The 16218-nt window shown below is 51.1% G+C and overlaps 1 protein-coding gene across 9 annotated transcripts in view; it reads right to left on the reverse strand.

Moving 5' to 3' along the window:
* Positions 1-16218, reverse strand: part of Pkd1 (polycystin 1, transient receptor potential channel interacting) — a 50359-nt gene that overhangs the window by 19135 nt on the left and 15006 nt on the right. For 3 of the 9 annotated variants that reach the window (XM_026780895.1, XM_026780890.1, XM_026780897.1), the window contains exons 2-15: positions 12669-12740; positions 12145-12392; positions 11220-11891; positions 10921-11104; positions 9582-9802; positions 9202-9317; positions 8575-8701; positions 8044-8279; positions 6825-7577; positions 5149-5280; positions 5041-5046; positions 4765-4940; positions 4322-4455; positions 128-3750 (exon numbers count right to left, since the gene is read on the reverse strand). In XM_026780895.1, coding sequence (XP_026636696.1) covers positions 128-3750; positions 4322-4455; positions 4765-4940; positions 5041-5046; positions 5149-5280; positions 6825-7577; positions 8044-8279; positions 8575-8701; positions 9202-9317; positions 9582-9802; positions 10921-11104; positions 11220-11891; positions 12145-12392; positions 12669-12740 — 6700 coding nt within the window. Of the gene's footprint in view, positions 1-127; positions 3751-4321; positions 4456-4764; positions 4941-5040; positions 5047-5148; positions 5281-6824; positions 7578-8043; positions 8280-8574; positions 8702-9201; positions 9318-9581; positions 9803-10920; positions 11105-11219; positions 11892-12144; positions 12393-12485; positions 12558-12668; positions 12741-16218 lie in introns of all 9 variants that reach the window. The other 6 variants (XM_026780892.1, XM_026780891.1, XM_026780896.1 and 3 more) reach the window with 6 other exon arrangements.

The raw sequence follows: 16218 nt of genomic DNA on the forward strand, positions 1-16218 counted from the left end.
ACCTTTTCCTGTGCTGGGGCTAAGGCCCACCCCAAGAATAATCCAAGTGCCAAGGCACTTACTGGACATGGATGCATGAGACAGAGGAGGCAGGAAGGACCTGTCACCCTAAGTCCCCATGGCTGACCTGTGTTGAAGCCACGCAGGCCCAATGATAGTTGAGTGGCGTCTGGTCCCCATCCTCCAGATTAGGGTCATAGGACTTGCTCCCATCCAGCACCAGGTCCTGTGTGTCTGACCATACCCGGTATGAGCCACCTTCAATGATGGGTACCAGACGTTCAGCAGCTACTGTCACGTTGGCCTGGATGCTCCGTGCCAATGGTGTGTCCCCAAATGAAACCACAAACACAAAGCAGTAGTGGCCCACAGGCAAAGCCAGCCGTGGCACCACCAGCTGGGGACGGCTCACATCTACACCACGAAGTACCATTTGAGTCATACGACCTGGCCGCTGACAGCTGGCAGTACGATATATCTGCCAGTGGTACTCAGTTTGGTAGGAGACACAGTTGCGGAGATCAACATGGGCCTCCAGGTAGTTGCGCTGGGAGCGCCGCATCAGCACTTGCAAAGGCAGTGCCACCTCCACCTCAGGCTCCCTGCAGGCTAGCACCTGCACAGTCACTGTGGCCTGTGCCACAAAAAAACTCACTAGGTTTGTGGCATTCACTTCTATGCGATAGTCCCCAGGATGTAGGTAGTTGTGGTCAGTCCAGGACTCATCTGTGTTCTGTACTGGAGTCCCATCCCCAAAGTCCCAGTGGTAGGCTACACGCCGGGGACTGGGGCTTGTAGCAGCCTCAAACCGGGCTGAGCGGTTGGTAAAACAGCGGCCACTCTGAAGTCTTACATACTGGATGATATCCTGTACTTCCACCATTAGTGTGAGGTTCACACCACCCAGTTCATTGAAGGCACGCACATGAATCTCCAGTAATCCTGCAGCCACAGGCGTGTAGGTGACATCACGGCCCGATAGAATGACCAACGAGTCACCCTGAACCTTTTGTAAAGAGAAGTACCAGGCATAGGCAACCCGGGAGCCCCGCTGTACCCGGGCTGTGAAGTTCTTCTCAGTGCCTGTAGCAATGCCTGGCTCACAGCAGTTGGGTACCTGCAGCCCAACAATAGCCTCCAGCACTAAGATACGAACCTGTGCTTGGGCCCGGCTCACATGGTTCTCAGCCTGCACATTTACCATATGGTCTCCAACCCGAAAAAAGCTATGGGAGAACTGAGGACCAGAGAGTACTTCAGGGATAGACCCGCCAACCTGAAGTCGGAAAGTAACAGCAGAGCCAGCAGCCAGCAAGATCTGAAAGTGGACTGGCTGCCCAGGTGCTACCACCTTGCTGCTGGCCCACAGCACCAGGCTCACGATAGGCTCCTCTACTGTGAGATTGTACATGGCTGAGACCCAACTGACTGCATTGGAAGCATTAAGCTGCACAGAGAAGTTGCCAGCAGTGGGGAGGCGCACAACAATGTTCGGGCTGTGCTTACTGCCACCTGGCAAAGTCCAGCACCAACTCACATTGGTACCTGCATCCAGCTGACCCCAAAAGGGCACAGTGGAGCCAGCTGCCACAAAGATCTTATCTGGCTCACTGGTTCTGATGCTCAGGCCACTCACAGGCACCTGTATGGCCACTTCAATTGTGGCATTAACTGAGCCCAACTGGTTCTCAGCTGTGACTCTGACCAAGTGCAGGCCAGCTGTAGCAAAGTTATGGGTGGTGGATGGCGTCAAAGTCTCCCAACTCAGTCCTTCCTCCAGGTACCAAGTGTAAACAACACCACTGCCACCAGCCACTTCAGCACGAAAGGTGAGGCTTACATTGACAGCAGCTGGATTGGGAGATGCATACAGGATTAGACACTCCACAGGCTCCACAAAGTCTATGGTGCGGTTGGCTGAGGCACTGCCCAACATGTTGGTGGCTCTGAGATGGATATGGTAGGTGCTAGCCTTGAGTGCAATGAGCGAAAAGCTCTTGCCACTGCCAATGAGGGTGAGGCCGCCATACTGCTGGGCTGTCCAGCTGTAGGAGATGTTGGTGCCATCCCTAACTGCAGCTTGCAGCTGCAGTGTGGAGTTGGTGGGGAAGCAGCAGCTACCACCACCTCCCACTATCTGCAGCCCCTCGATGAGCTGCAGAACATAGATGAAGATGCTGTCCTGGGCAGAACCCAGCTCATTCTCAGCTGTGACAATAATATTGAAAGTACCCACTGAGCGGAAGGTGTAGGAAATAGTAGAGCCACCTGGAATGGGCGTACATCGGTCACAGAGCACCCAGGAGTAGTGAACATCACTACCCACCTCCAACAAAGTGCTAAAGCTCACACTGCCATTCAAGGGCACCACTGTGCGGCTGGCATTGATGGTGAGCCCCTGCACACGCTGCTTCACTGTGATATTGAGTTGGGCCTCACTGCGGCTCACCTCATTCCAGCCAGACACCCTGACAGTGAAGTCACCAGTGCTGCTGTACATATGAGTGACCTCAGGGCCCTCTTGTTGGCTTCCATCTCCCAGTTCCCACAGGTAGGTGGCAGGGCTCCCACTTCCCACTGCCGAGAACAGATAAGGCTGCTGCAGCTCCAGCACGTGGGAGCCATTGATCCTGATGCCAGTGACTAACACAGGCTCCTGTACCTCCACAAAAGCCGAGTCATTGGTAGCAGAGATGTTGTTGGACACAGTGACAATCACCAAGTAGGAGCCTGGTTCTTGGTAGATAAATGTCACTTCAGAGCCCCCAGTATGGGTGTGGGTAATATCTTCAGTGCCAAAGTCCCAGGTGTAGTGATAGTGGAATGGCGGCCAAGAGTAGGCAACCAGCCAGGCTTCATCCCCAAGCTTCACAAACTGCCTCTCAGGTTGCAGGGTGATGTTGCGTATCTCGGGTTCCACACAGATGCTGGTGAAGTAATGTGCCTTGTTCACATGGCTTGACAGGACCAACACGAGAGGGAATGTGCCACTCCGTGTGAAGTTATGTGTCACTACTGGATGCCCATGGATGGTCACATTGGAGGAGCCATCCCCAAAGGTCCAATCAAAGAGATAATGGGCAGGGTTCCCAGTGACATGGGCCATAAGCTGGGCACTGGGCTGCATGGGGATGCAGGTAGAAGGTTCTATGCGTAATACCTCCAGGACAAACACTTGCACATGCAAACTCTGGGACAAGTGGCCAACAGGGCTGGCTGCTACTACTGTCACGGTGCAGTTCTGGGCCCGCAGATATACATGCTGCACTGTAGCCTCAGGGCCTGTGAATACAGTGCCATCGCCCATGTCAAATGTCCATGTAATGTTGTCACCTGACTCCACAGTGGCACTGACTATCGTGGGGGCTCCCTGTTCCACAGATGGGCTCAAACACACAGTCAAGCCATGCAACTCCTGGAAGACATGGATGTCTATATGTGCTGCCACACTGCTCACTGTGTTGTTAACCTCCAAAATGACTCTGTAGCTGCCCGTCTTGGTATAGGTGTGGCTGAGTGCTGGTTGGCTCTGTACTAGGACAGGAGATCCATCCCCAAAGTCCCATGTATATAAGACACCATCAGCTGAGGGCAGTGGGTATGGGGAAAAAGTGATGGGTCGGCCGGCTACCAGGATGTTGCTGCTCATGCCAATGGTCACGTTGGGGAGCACAGTGCGCACACTCACGGGCACCTGCTGCGTCAGGTTCTCATAGGTATTGGACACAACGACGGTCAAGTTGTACTCACCTGTGGAGACAGGCCCAGGTGGGACTTCCTGCTCACAGAATCCCCACCTAGCACTTGCTACTGCACGAGGACAGTCTTGCTCAAAGCTTCAACTGCTATGCTCTTGGATCAGGCCCAGAAGATGTTCAAACCCAGGCCATGTACAGGGCAGAACACTCAAGGGTCCACAATGAGCAAGAGAATGGACAAGACCGTTTCTAACACACAACTGCACAAGGGTAAACATGGAAGAAAATACCAGCACAAGCAGGAGCAAGTACATGGCATGAATACTACATGCCAAGTGGTGGAGTGGGGATATTACAGTGTGCAGCCTCAGGAGCTTTTAAAATAATTAAACAATGACCCCATCTTACTCTCCCAGGCTGAAATTGAAGATATATACTAAGGCCTTGGGGACCCTGTCAACCCACCCCAGTCCTCAATGTCTAGGTGCCCCTCCTTTACCCAAGTAAGGACTTTTCCCCACCATCAACCCAGGCTAGGTCAAAGTGGGAGTGATATGGGATGTTATACCCAAAGGTAGGTTGTCTAAGCTCAGGACCTGAAAGGCAATGGCCCCACCCCTCACCTGGGGTGGCGTAAATATGCGTGGTATTGTGTTCCACAAGCACCTGGGCCACTGTGGGGTCCGGGACCTGGAAGGACTCGTTGTATGGAGGCTTGAACTGGCGGAGTACCTGCTCCCCATCCCCAAAGATCCACCTGCCAGGGCAGCAGGCAGACAGTGAGCAGGCAAGATGAGTAGATAAGGTGCCCCTGGCCCTGAATGCAAATTCTGCAATCATTCTTTCCTGGTTCATGGGTTCAAGATACTATGTTGGCTCTACCATACGAGGATCTCTGCCCCTCATGTGGTCCTACCCACCAGTACTCCCAACAGAAGAGAAAATTGTAGCTCTGAGCCAGGATTCCAGGATAAATGCTAGGGGCTGAAATGAGAACCTGATGCCAGCCCCAACCCAGGCCCTGCTCAGCTAGCCACTCCCCCTCTCTAGGCCCAGAGGCACTCACAGGAAGGCCACCTCCACAGCTGAGTCCACCAGCACACCACCCGTCAGTAACAGTGTGGCATTGGGAGGCAACACAGAAGGCACTGCAGATACCCACAGCCCCCGCATCTTGTTCATCCGCTCCACAGTGACATTGTAGTTCACGGTGACGTTGCTCACGTGGTTAGAGGCTGTCAGCTGAGGAGACAGGCATCAGTGGGTATGGCCCAGAGGCAGCAAGGACAGACCAATGGGTGAAAGGCCTCGAGCCCCGACTCAGCAGCCTCCCCACACTCACCCACAGCTGCAGCAGCGTCCTCAGGAGCAAAGCAAAGCAGAACAGAAGGCAAAGTGAGCACCCAGATATCCCAGGACCCCATGCCTCCCTCCATTGGCCCCTGCCTACCGAGAGCTTGAAGATGGCAGCACTCTGATAGATTACATTGAAGACAGTGTTGTGGAAAGTCAGGGACGGTTTATCATCAATGGTCCATCGGAAGGTCACATCCGAGCCAGCCTCCACCATGGGGCTGTACCGCTACAGAAATGACAAGACATCGGCCAAAGCTATGATTTTTTTTATTTATTTATTTTTGTGTATACAACATTCTGCCTCCATGTATGCCCACACACTAGAAGAGGGCACCAGATCTCATTACAGATGGTTGTGAGGCACCATGTGGTTGCTGGGAATTGACCTCATGACCTCTGGAAGAGCAGCCAGTGCTCTTAACCACTGAGCCATCTCTCCAGCTCCCCAAAGCTATGATTTTGCCCCAGTCTGGAGCTGACTCTGCCCCAGCCCCATCTGTCCCCCTCAGACTTACTGGAGAATTTTGTGTGTGGTGCAGAGTGGACGATGTAAGTCTACCAGCTGAGCCCTGACTGCAAGACACCCATGCTCATAGTCTTGGATGTTGACCCAGGTCAGTGTAGAACAGGTATATTCACAGGGGAAGCCAAAGCATACAATTGGACAAGTCATAGGAGACGGAAAGAAAAGGCCCTTTCTTCCTTCCTTCATTTTGTTTTTTTGAGACAAGGTAACTTTGTGTAACCTTGGATGCCCTGGAACTCCCTCTGTAGAGCTCTGCAGATCTCAAACTCAGAGATCTGCCTGCTTCTGCTTCTCAAGAGTTGGGAATAAAGGTGTGTGCTACCACCAGCTGGGTAGAAATGGCCCTTTCAATGTCTGCTGGTGTTAGGGTGGGCATGTCCAAGATGAGGAGATAGCGCCATCCCCCTAAGGTACTAAGGTAGCTAGCAGTTATCTTCTGAGGCTTCAGGTCCCATTTCAACAGGAACATGCATCAGGTAGCTACAAGCACAGCAGATAGCCCAGAAACACATGGGGATTCATGGAGACTCAGTGAAGGGTGGGGTCAAGTGTGATGAATGTTTCAAAAAACCTAAAAAACCTGAAGAATAGCCTGGTCGTGGTGGCTCAGGCCTTTAATCCCAGAGACAGGTGGATCTCTGTGAGTTCAAAGCCAGCCTACTCTATAGAGTGAGTTCCATGACCCAGGACAGCCAAGGCTACACAGAGAAACCCTGTCTTTTTTTTTTAATTATTTATTTCTTTAATTTTATGTGTATTGATGTTTTGCCATGGGTGGCAGGTCTCCTGGAACTGGAGTTACAGACAGTCGTGAGCTGTCATGTGGGTGCTGGGAATTGCTTTTAACCACTGAGCTCTCTCTCCAGCCCCCGAGAAACCCTGTCTTGAAAAAACAAACCAAATCAAACCAAACCAAACCAAATAAAAAATCTGGAATATAAAAAAGCCTGAGAAAGTCTGCAGAGCAGCTGCTCTAGCTGGGACTGTCAGTAAAGTACACATTTCTAAATGGTGCTCGGGTGCAGCTCACAACAATAAAACCTGCCTTCCATGTATGGGTCCCTAGGGTCCATCCCCAGCACCACTAAGAGAGATAGAATCACTAAGTAGGCAAAGGCTCCCAGCAGGTCTCACATGGAAAGCATGTAATAGAAACTGTCATCCTTGGAGGACAGCTGAGGGCTTCCTCAGTGGGAGGATCCTGTTCTCATCATTTAGAGGGCTAGGTTGCAGACCACACTTACCACCAGGATGCCCTGCAACACTCGGGCCTCGGGGCTTGGCACAGCACGGAGGCCACAGATGGGCTCCTCAGCTGTCACCCTCAAGCTGATATTGGCCTTGCTGGCTCCATTCTGTGCCACAATCTCCATGGCATGATCCCCTTCTGTAAGCCTGGGTAGTACCAACACTGAGAATAGGGTGCCATTAGACTCTTCAGTACAGTCTTGCTTGAGAATATCCACCTCAGGAGGGCAGGCATCCTCAAAGGGAGCACTAATGTTGCCCCCAAGCCAATGAGCCGTGACAGTGGCATTAGCACCAGAGTCCACCTGAAGCACCAAAACTGAGCCGTTGGTTGGCACGTAGAGGTGGCCATCAAGAGGAACAGGGTGAATGACTCTTAGTCCAGCCACTGGAGAGATCACATTGAAGCTGCAGGACAAATTGTGCCTGGACACACTGTTGCCCACTATAGCCCGGACCTCATAGCGCCCAGGATGTTGTAGTCCAGGGTTAGATTCAAGGCCCAGCAGGGGGGTGAGCTGTTCTGTGGCCAAGAGCAGCTGTAGGGAGCAGGCTGGGCCAGCCCAAGCTTCTTCCAGATGAATAGGCAGGTGGGTCTGCCAATCTGATGCATTGGTAGAAAGGTACAGGGCTTGGTCAAGACAACTGGAAGCCAGGGGGCAGTGCAGAAGGGTACCTGGGCCAGCATCATGTTGTATGCCAATGAGGTCACCAGGGAACACAGGGACATCCTGTCCATGGAGGGTAACCTATAGAAGAGGGAAGCAGTATTGAATTGTGTCACCATGATAAAAGACTACAGGAACTACTGAGAGAGTGGACAGGACACCCATCTCAGGTCTCAGCACTGTCAATGGTACTTCATGGAGTCCCTGCTCCAAGGCACTCTTGGCTGAGACAAACAGGACATTATTAACACAGGGAACATGCACAAGGAAGATGTAGCAAGAGGGACTGCCACAGGTGAAAAGAACTTTCTCAGGGATAGAAAGATAGAAAGCAGGTAGCTGCTCCAAGGGAGAACAAGAGTTCCCCCTTAGATAACACAAGGACAGAGACCCTGAGAAGGAGATAAGACAGGGGCTTTGAAGCAGGATGTAGGCAAGAGAATCAAGGCAAGGCTGTTGGGCACACACAAGAAGCCTGCAAAGTATCTGATGAGAGACCAAGATCCTGGGCAGTCAGCGACATACAGGCCCACACCAGGACACATACCAAGTACTGTGTGGGAGGCCCTGCAGGCACAGAGAAGAGGAACTCCTTCCATAGCGTATAGTTGGCTCTGGGAAGTCTCAACCCTGACATGGACCCATTGATGCAGACATGAGGGTTGCAGGAGGCATCAAAAGGTACACAGACATTGGCTCCAGGACACCAGTGTTCCTTGGGCACACACTTGCGAGCTAGCTCAGTTCTGTTGTCAGGCTCACTGCTGCCTTCTGGGGCCACTGCTGGGAGAGGAAGAATGTCAGGAACCTGATCACTAACAAGCTACTATTAAGGATTCCCTTCTTACCCATTACAAAACCAAACCTGGATAAGAAGTTCCTCATTTCCATCATCACTCCCCTGCCACTAGACCATGCCCAAGCAGACACTACCCGATCTATCATTGGGACAAGGAAACAGGAGTTGGCAACTCTGCAGAACCTGCCCTCAGTCTACCTTGAAGCTGGGATTAGAAGGCATGAGAGAATTCAGGAAGCCCACCTAAGTCTCCAGCTCCTATCCCTTACAGAACCCCACCTGCTCCTCTTGAGGGACGGTACACCTGCAGACGCAGCTGGACAGGACCTTCAAGCTCCATGGTCTCAAACTCTGCTGCAGTGAGAAAGGCTTCACGGGTAGGGCTCAGGCCAGGAAACACCATGACCTAGAGGAGATGGAACTGCCTCAGCTCAAAAAGATCTACCCCTTGAAGTGTAAGCATAGCCCTCTCAAGGCTACCATAAACCTCATTTCATATCACTTGAGAAGAAAAATCAGATCAAAATCGTCTGTGAACAGGGAGGCTAAAGCAAGATCACGAGTTCAAGACCTGCCCGGGCTACACAGCAAGACTTCTCAGATAATGGAATGAGATGCTTGTCATCTGCACTCTGAGTATTTTTCTAAATGTCAGACTGGCTACACTAATGATATTTAACAACCTCTACCAAAACCAGCTTTGAGGGTTGGTTTTGTTGTTGTTGTTTTTAAAGGGTTAGGGTGCTAAGAACTGAACCCAGACCCTCACTAATGCTAGACTACTGCTCTACTACTGCACCATATCTCCAGCCCCCAACTTGATTACTGGAGACAGCAATTCAAGGCCTCTGGAGCTGCAAAAATGAAAGGTCTTTGGGTTCTAGAACACAAAAGGGACTGGCCTACCTCCACAGGCTGCAGGGGGTCCTGGAGAGTTTCCTGCTGTGCCAATGGATGCAGGGGTCCGGACATGCCTCCACCAGACACTCCCACAAGAAAGTTCTCAGCATCCCACACAGGCCCTAGGGGCAGGAAAGTATGCAATGGATGCCAGGGCCAGGCAGAGGTGACACTGGGGAAATACCCAGGTTGGGGCTGGATCTAGGGCTGAGTCACCTGGCAGAACCATTTGCCCCATCCTCTTATCTTATTCCTTCTGTCTTTATTTCTTCTGGTTCAGTCCCAACCCAGGCACAAGAACAAACATTCAGCAAACACATGGTCACTACTGAGCCTGAGAAGGTAAGAACAGGGAAGAGCGGCTCCTGCTACAGAGCAGTCCATACCTCCAGGTCTCAGCTCGCAGACATAACTATGTGGTGCCGAACACAGGTCTGTGTTGCACTGCCCAGCGGGCCCCAGACGCACACAGTGCTCTGCTGTGGCTGGGTGTGGCTCCCCTGGCAGCCAGTTCTGACAGCTTTCCAGGCTGAAGGCCTCACCCTGAGGATCCAGGCCTTCCTCTGCCCCCTCCACAGATGAGAAGCCGATCCACACATCCAGGCTCCTGAGGGCAGAGTCAAGGGAGGGCCAGGCCATCAGGGAGCAGTTATACCTTACATCTGGGGACACACCCCTCACAACACCCTGGCAGATGGGTCATATCACTCTCATTTTCCAGGTGGTGATACAGCCTCAGAAACATTACTCAGCAAGGACCAATAACCCAGGCCCATAAGCCACATTCAACCAGAATCATATGTATAGAACCAGCTCTTCTTAGAGACCTCAGATTTGCTCAGGATCAAGGGCCACCAGACCTTGTCCTGAAGGGAAACTCTGAGGGCTGGAGCAGAGGATCAAGACTGTCTTACCCATGGGTGCTACCTGATAGTTCTATCAAGGCAGAAAGGCCCTTCTAGAGGCAAGGTTTAGAGGTTCATGGCCCAGTTTGGGCACAGGCACATACACAGGAATATATATGCACAAGTACACACAGTGGTACATAGGTGGGGAGTCATAATGGAGCCCTGGTTCCATGTAAGGTCACTGTCACCATTACCTGGATGATTCTGGAGAGGGTTCTTAGCCACTCTGGACCTCTATTTCCCCTTCTCAGCACAGGCAATATAAAGGATGTGAGTGACCCTTAAGACAGGAGTTCCCACCCCACCCAGGGAATAGACTCGTAAGAGAGGAGAAGTGCACCCTTACCACCCACCCTGACACAGAAGACTGTAGGGTCTCAGTATATGTCCCTACAAGCCTGGACAGGGCACAGGAGGCTGACAAGCTGTCCACAGATGGAGAGCACTGTCACTCACTGTGTATCAGAGGGTGGTGAGCATAGGGGTATGAGGAGGAGAAAGTATATCCTGGTAGTCACCAAGAACCAGTCCAGGCAGCAGGACTCAGGGCCCTCCACTAGACGGTCAGGAAAGACCCGAGGCCTGAACCTAGTTCAACCTGTGACACTTCCCGTAAGTGTTTAGAGAAGCTGACCCATCCACATCCACCTTTATACAGGCAGAACTGCCAGCAATGGCCAGCTGTGGGGCAGGACACAAAGGCCCAGCTGTTCCCATCTCACCTCTTGAGCTTCTACAGGCTTCAGACACAGTCCACACCCAGCATCCTCAGCAACCTCTACCCACTTTGGCTCTTCTAGGGTTTGGAGGCAAGTACCTGGTAACCTGGGAGATCAGGAAGTGCTGAATAGCAGGACTGTCCACCATGGCCAGAGCAGCTCCAGCCCAGGTCCGGCATTGCTCCTGTGCTTGCAGCCAAGGTGCCTTCTCTGCTACCAGGCGGTAGCAGTGCCCATTGTCAGGGAAGATCTCTGTGTCTGAGGGGCAGAGTGGGTGCACCACTAGGGGATGGTAAGCAAAGAACAAGACATCAAGGTATGCCTGAGGCTGGAGTAGCAGGCTCTACCCTACCCCAGCATAGAAGAGGAAGCATGAGGGGTGAATCAGGGTAAGCACCTTGAGCAGGCACCTTATCCAAGGCCAGGATGCTATAGGTGACTTCGAGGGCTGAGCCTCCACGGTGCCGTATGCCAAGTTCAAGGCTCTCATCACTGTGCATGGAGGATGGGCACACAAGCTCCAGGACAGTAGGTGCCATTTCTACTTGCACTTCTGTCTCCAGCAGAGCTGAGGCAGTCCCCAAGGCCAGCACAACTGTCACGTGATAGCCCCCAGGTAGTACATAGGAGTGGGTGGCAGCAGGGCCAGCCATGTCCACCTCAGAGGAGCCATCTCCAAAGTTCCAGCGTGTGGAGCTGATGGGCAGAGGGGAAGTGATATGGAAGTCTGCTGGCTGGCCAGAGGCCAGGGGTCCACGGGGCCCCACCAGGGCAGCCCCTGGGGAGGCAGGAAAGATGTGCTGGAGCAAAGTAGGGCCCCCACAGGCAGAGCTGAGGGACAGTGAGATGCTGGAACACCAGGACGAGCAGGCTGCAGAAATGTTGGAGGGCTGGCCTGCCCCACAGAGACACTGGTTCTGTTTTGAGAGGGCCGCAAGGCTCTCACCAGCTGAGAAGCAGAAGGCACTGCAGGCCTCAGGTTCCAATGGCCCCTCATGAGCAAAGAAGAAAGGCACTGCTGCCACAGTGCCTGAGCTGTTGTCAGGGAGGCAGGCCACATAGTCTTGACCTGGGAACAGACAAATACATTGGGTCCCAGGGCCTTACCTTCTCCTGGCTGCATCTTGTTTCCTCACCAACTCTCTTTAACTCTCCATGGCAGAGCCCCCACCCCCAAAGAGGCCTTCTAGACCATATCTGGCCACTATCTTCCCATCTATGTCTTTCCCTGGGCCTCATCAGCCACCAGGTCAGTAACTCCACTCTCCCAGTAAGGAAAACAGTGTCATCCTTGTCGTTTTGCCCACATCCCCTGCACTCACCACAGGCACTGTCCAATAAGGGGATACTGAGGAGAGGTTGGCCGGCCAGTGGTATGGGCCCACTGCATGTGGCTGCCTCAGGCTGTACCACATGCACCCGTTGTTCCTTTGCCCAGCGTGGCAGCCACGCCAGATCACAGTTGCACTCAAATGGGTTCCCACTCAGGTTTCTGCAGGGGAGGGGCAGGTGTGGGGTACCAGGCCAGCAGGGATACAGATCAACCTCCCACTGCCCACAGCTTTCAAAACTGGGAGGAAGAACGGAACAGGGCAGGAGGACAGAGGAGGTGTTGGGGATAAGAGACCAGTTACTGACACCCACTAAAAACAAAGCAACTTACATTTCACTTAAATTAAATAAATTAGCAAACACTCCTTCTTCTAATGTAGAAATATTATTGTTGCTTAAGTCCCTGCAAGAAACAAGGATTGGACAAGGTGTGACCCTTTGCTGACAGGTAGCACTTCCTGCTTGCCCTGAGTAAACTTCAGTGTGGCAGGCATAACAGGGAGGGGACACTCACAGCTCCACCAGTGCCGAGAGGTTCACCAGGAGTCCAGTGTCCAGCGTCTGGAGTAGGTTGTGGGACAGGTCTCTGAGAAACAAGTGGCTGTGGTCAGGACAGGAACTCTGGGCTAGTCGAGGGCATACCTGGTTCTCACCAGGAGCTTCCCAGCATCCAAAGCTATGGTTTCTCACCCCACAAGCTCCCTATTCTCTCAAGCCACAGGAGAGCTTTTCTCATGAAAGACATGAGAAACAGTCTGGGGAAAGTGAGGTAGAAGAGCTAAGGACCACACCTAGGCCCTGTACTGAGGACCACACAGCAGGGCCACACAGAATAACTGACCTAAACACCCCCTTGTGGCCCCTGCAGCCCTTCTCCCAAAGGAGAGCCTTGGTCTGTCTCCAGTACAACAGAAGAGTCCCACATTATCAAGGTCTGGTTATTCACACCCTTTATATGAGATTCAGGGTTCACTAGGGCTGGGGAACCTAGTTGGCACTAGAAGAGAGTCTTCAAGATGTTCCCAAGATGCACTGGGGGCACAAAGATGCGATGAACGAGGAAGAATCCTGTTGGATAACCCGCACCACAGTGCTAGTGACAGCATACAATATATCTCCCCAAACAAACTATCAAAACTCTCAATTCAGGGGTGTGGAGATGGCTCAGGATTGTTAAAGCACTCAATATTGTTAAAGTCATCAACAGCAAGAGGACTGGAGTTCTGATCCCCAGAACCCTCATAAATGCTGGCTAGTGAGACTAGCCATATTAGCAAGCTCTAGGTTTGGTTGAGAGACCTTGTCTCAATAAGATGTAAGAGTGCCGGTGGCGGTTTAATTCCAGCACTTGGGAGGCAGAGACAGGCACATCTCCATGAGTTTGAGGCCAGACTGGTCTACAAAGTAAGTTTCAGACAGGCTCCAAAGCTACAGAGAAACCCTGTCTCGAAAGAAAGAAAGAAAGAAAGAAAGAAAGAAAGAAAGAAAGAAAGAAAGAAAGAAAGAGAGAGAAAAGATGGACAAGATTAAGTCCAGCACTTGGGAGGCAGAGGTAGGTTGATCTCTGAATTCAAGAACAGCTAGCCAGAGCAATACGAAGAAACCCGGTCTCAAAAAATGAAAAAAATGAAAAAAAAAAAGATGGAAGAGTGACCAAGGAAGATTTCTAACATCAACCTATAGCATTTTGACACATATTTGTACACATATACCACATACACATGAAAAAAATGGAAGAAAGACACCCCAGACTTAAATTTTAAAAAAAAAGATGCTATGAAAGTTTGTATACAGGCAATAAAAATCAGAATAAAGAAATGTGGAAATGGAGCATGGACCAGGGAGATAGCTCAATCCATAAACTACCTGCTGGGGGAGCTGAGCATGGTCCTCCAAAATCCACATAAAAAAGCAGCTGTGGTAGTGCATATTAATTCAACACTAGGAAGATAAAGACAGGCAGATCCCTACGACTGTTAGCTAGGCAGCCTGCCCTAATTATACAAGCTTCAGCGGGGCGGTGGTGGCGCACGCCTTTAATCCCAGCACTCGGGAGGCAGAGGCAGGCGGATCTCTGTGAGTTCGAGGCCAGCCTGGTCTACCAAGGTAGTTCCAGGACAGGCTCCAAAGCTACAGAGAAACCCTGTCTCGAAAAACCAAAAAAAAAAAAAAAAAAAAAAAAAAAAAACAAGCTTCAGACCAATAAGAGACCCTGCCTCAAAATACAATGCTCAACATTCCTTTGTTTTGTTTTCTCGAGACAGGGTCTCACTATGTAGCCCTGGTTGTCCTGGAACTCACTACACAGATCAGGCTAGACTCAAACTCAAAGAGATCCACCACTCCCAAGTGCTAGGGTTAAAGGCGTGTGCTACCACACCTGGCAAGTGGACAGTATTCCTAAGGAGTGACAACTGAAGTTGTCCCTTTGGCCTATACAGACAGACAGACAGACACACACACACACACACACACACACACACACACATAGAGACAGAGAGACAGACAGAGTTAGTTGAGGCTGGAGAGATGGCTCACAGGAGGTTAAGAGCTTTTGCTGCTCTTGCAGAGGACCCAAGTTTAATCCCCAGCATCCACATGGTGGCTCACAACCATCTGTAATCCCAGTTCCAGGGGGTCCAATGCCCTCTTCTGCCCTCTGTGGGCACTACACACATGTGGGTCACATGCAGGAAAAACACATATATGTAAAATAAAAACACACTGTAACAGATAAAGGAATGTGGAACATGAACTGCCACTTTCTATTGTACTGTAAATTGGAGCAGACAGACTGACAGAGAGGAAAGCAACACAGAAAGGCACTGGCCTTTGAGAGCCTCAAGAGAGAAGGAGGAGGAGAGCAACTACTGTGGGAAGAGTCAGAGTCTGTCCTTGTAACTCAAGTCACCTGCAACCTGTGATGGGGCCAGAACATGCTATCACTGAGACAGGCATGTATTTACAAAGCATAAACCTGTGCAAGCACAAAAGCATCAAGACAAGAGAGATGGGATTGGAGAGATGACTCAGCAATTTAGAACATTAGCTGCTCTTTCAGAGAACTCAAATTTGGTTCCTAGCACTCACGTTGGCAGCTTACAACTGCCTGTAACTCCAGCCCAGGGGGACCCCACACCTCTGGCTTCCAGGAACCTGCATACACATGGCAGACTCACAAAACACACATATACACACAAATAAAAAAATTAAATAAGGTTATTTATTTATTTATTTTTAAAGACAAGAGACATAGCCAAGTCTGGTAGCACACACAGGTGGTAAGAGAATTGCTCCAAGTTCTACAGCAGCCAGGGCTATAGAGTAAGATCCCATCTGAAAACAAACTAAAACCTAACAGACCCAACTACATTCCAAAACAAGCAACATCTACACAAAAGGTCATGGATAAAATAAAAAAAATCAAACTACAGGCTGAATTCCTGCAGCAGCCAACACTTGGAGTGATAGCTGCTCAGAAGGCTGAGACAGGTGCATACAGTAAGCATATGAAGAAGTACCAGGAACACAGTGAGATGCCTCAAAACAGTGACTATACACCACTCCACAGTCTCGAATTCTCCACAAGATTGTACTTAGTTTTCTGGTGGTGATGATATCTCAACAAGAACATGCCTCTTGGGCTGGAGAGATGGTTCAGAGGTTAAGAGCACTGGTTGATCTTCCAGAAGTCCTGAGTTCAATTCCCAGCAACCACATGACGGCTCACAACCATCTATAATGAGATTTGGTGCCCTCTTCTTACATGCAGTTCTGCATTCTGCATGGAGGCAGAATGTTATACACATAAATAAGTCAATCTTAAAAAAAAAAAATGCCAATTGCAAAGGATTTCCCTCATCCCTCTCCAGAAATGGAGAAAGAAAACTCAAGAGGAAGCACCTTGCCAGGCTTAATCCCAGCACATGGGAGGCAGAGACACATAGATCTCTGAGTTCAAGACCAGCCTGGAGCCGGGCGATGGTGGCACACGCCTTAAATCCCAGCACTCGGGAGGCAGAGGCAGGCGGATCTCTGTGAGTTCGAGACCAGCCTGGTCTACA

The sequence above is a fragment of the Microtus ochrogaster genome, chromosome 7 (genome assembly GCF_000317375.1).
Source record: "Microtus ochrogaster isolate Prairie Vole_2 chromosome 7, MicOch1.0, whole genome shotgun sequence".
Classification (NCBI taxonomy): domain Eukaryota; kingdom Metazoa; phylum Chordata; class Mammalia; order Rodentia; family Cricetidae; genus Microtus; species Microtus ochrogaster.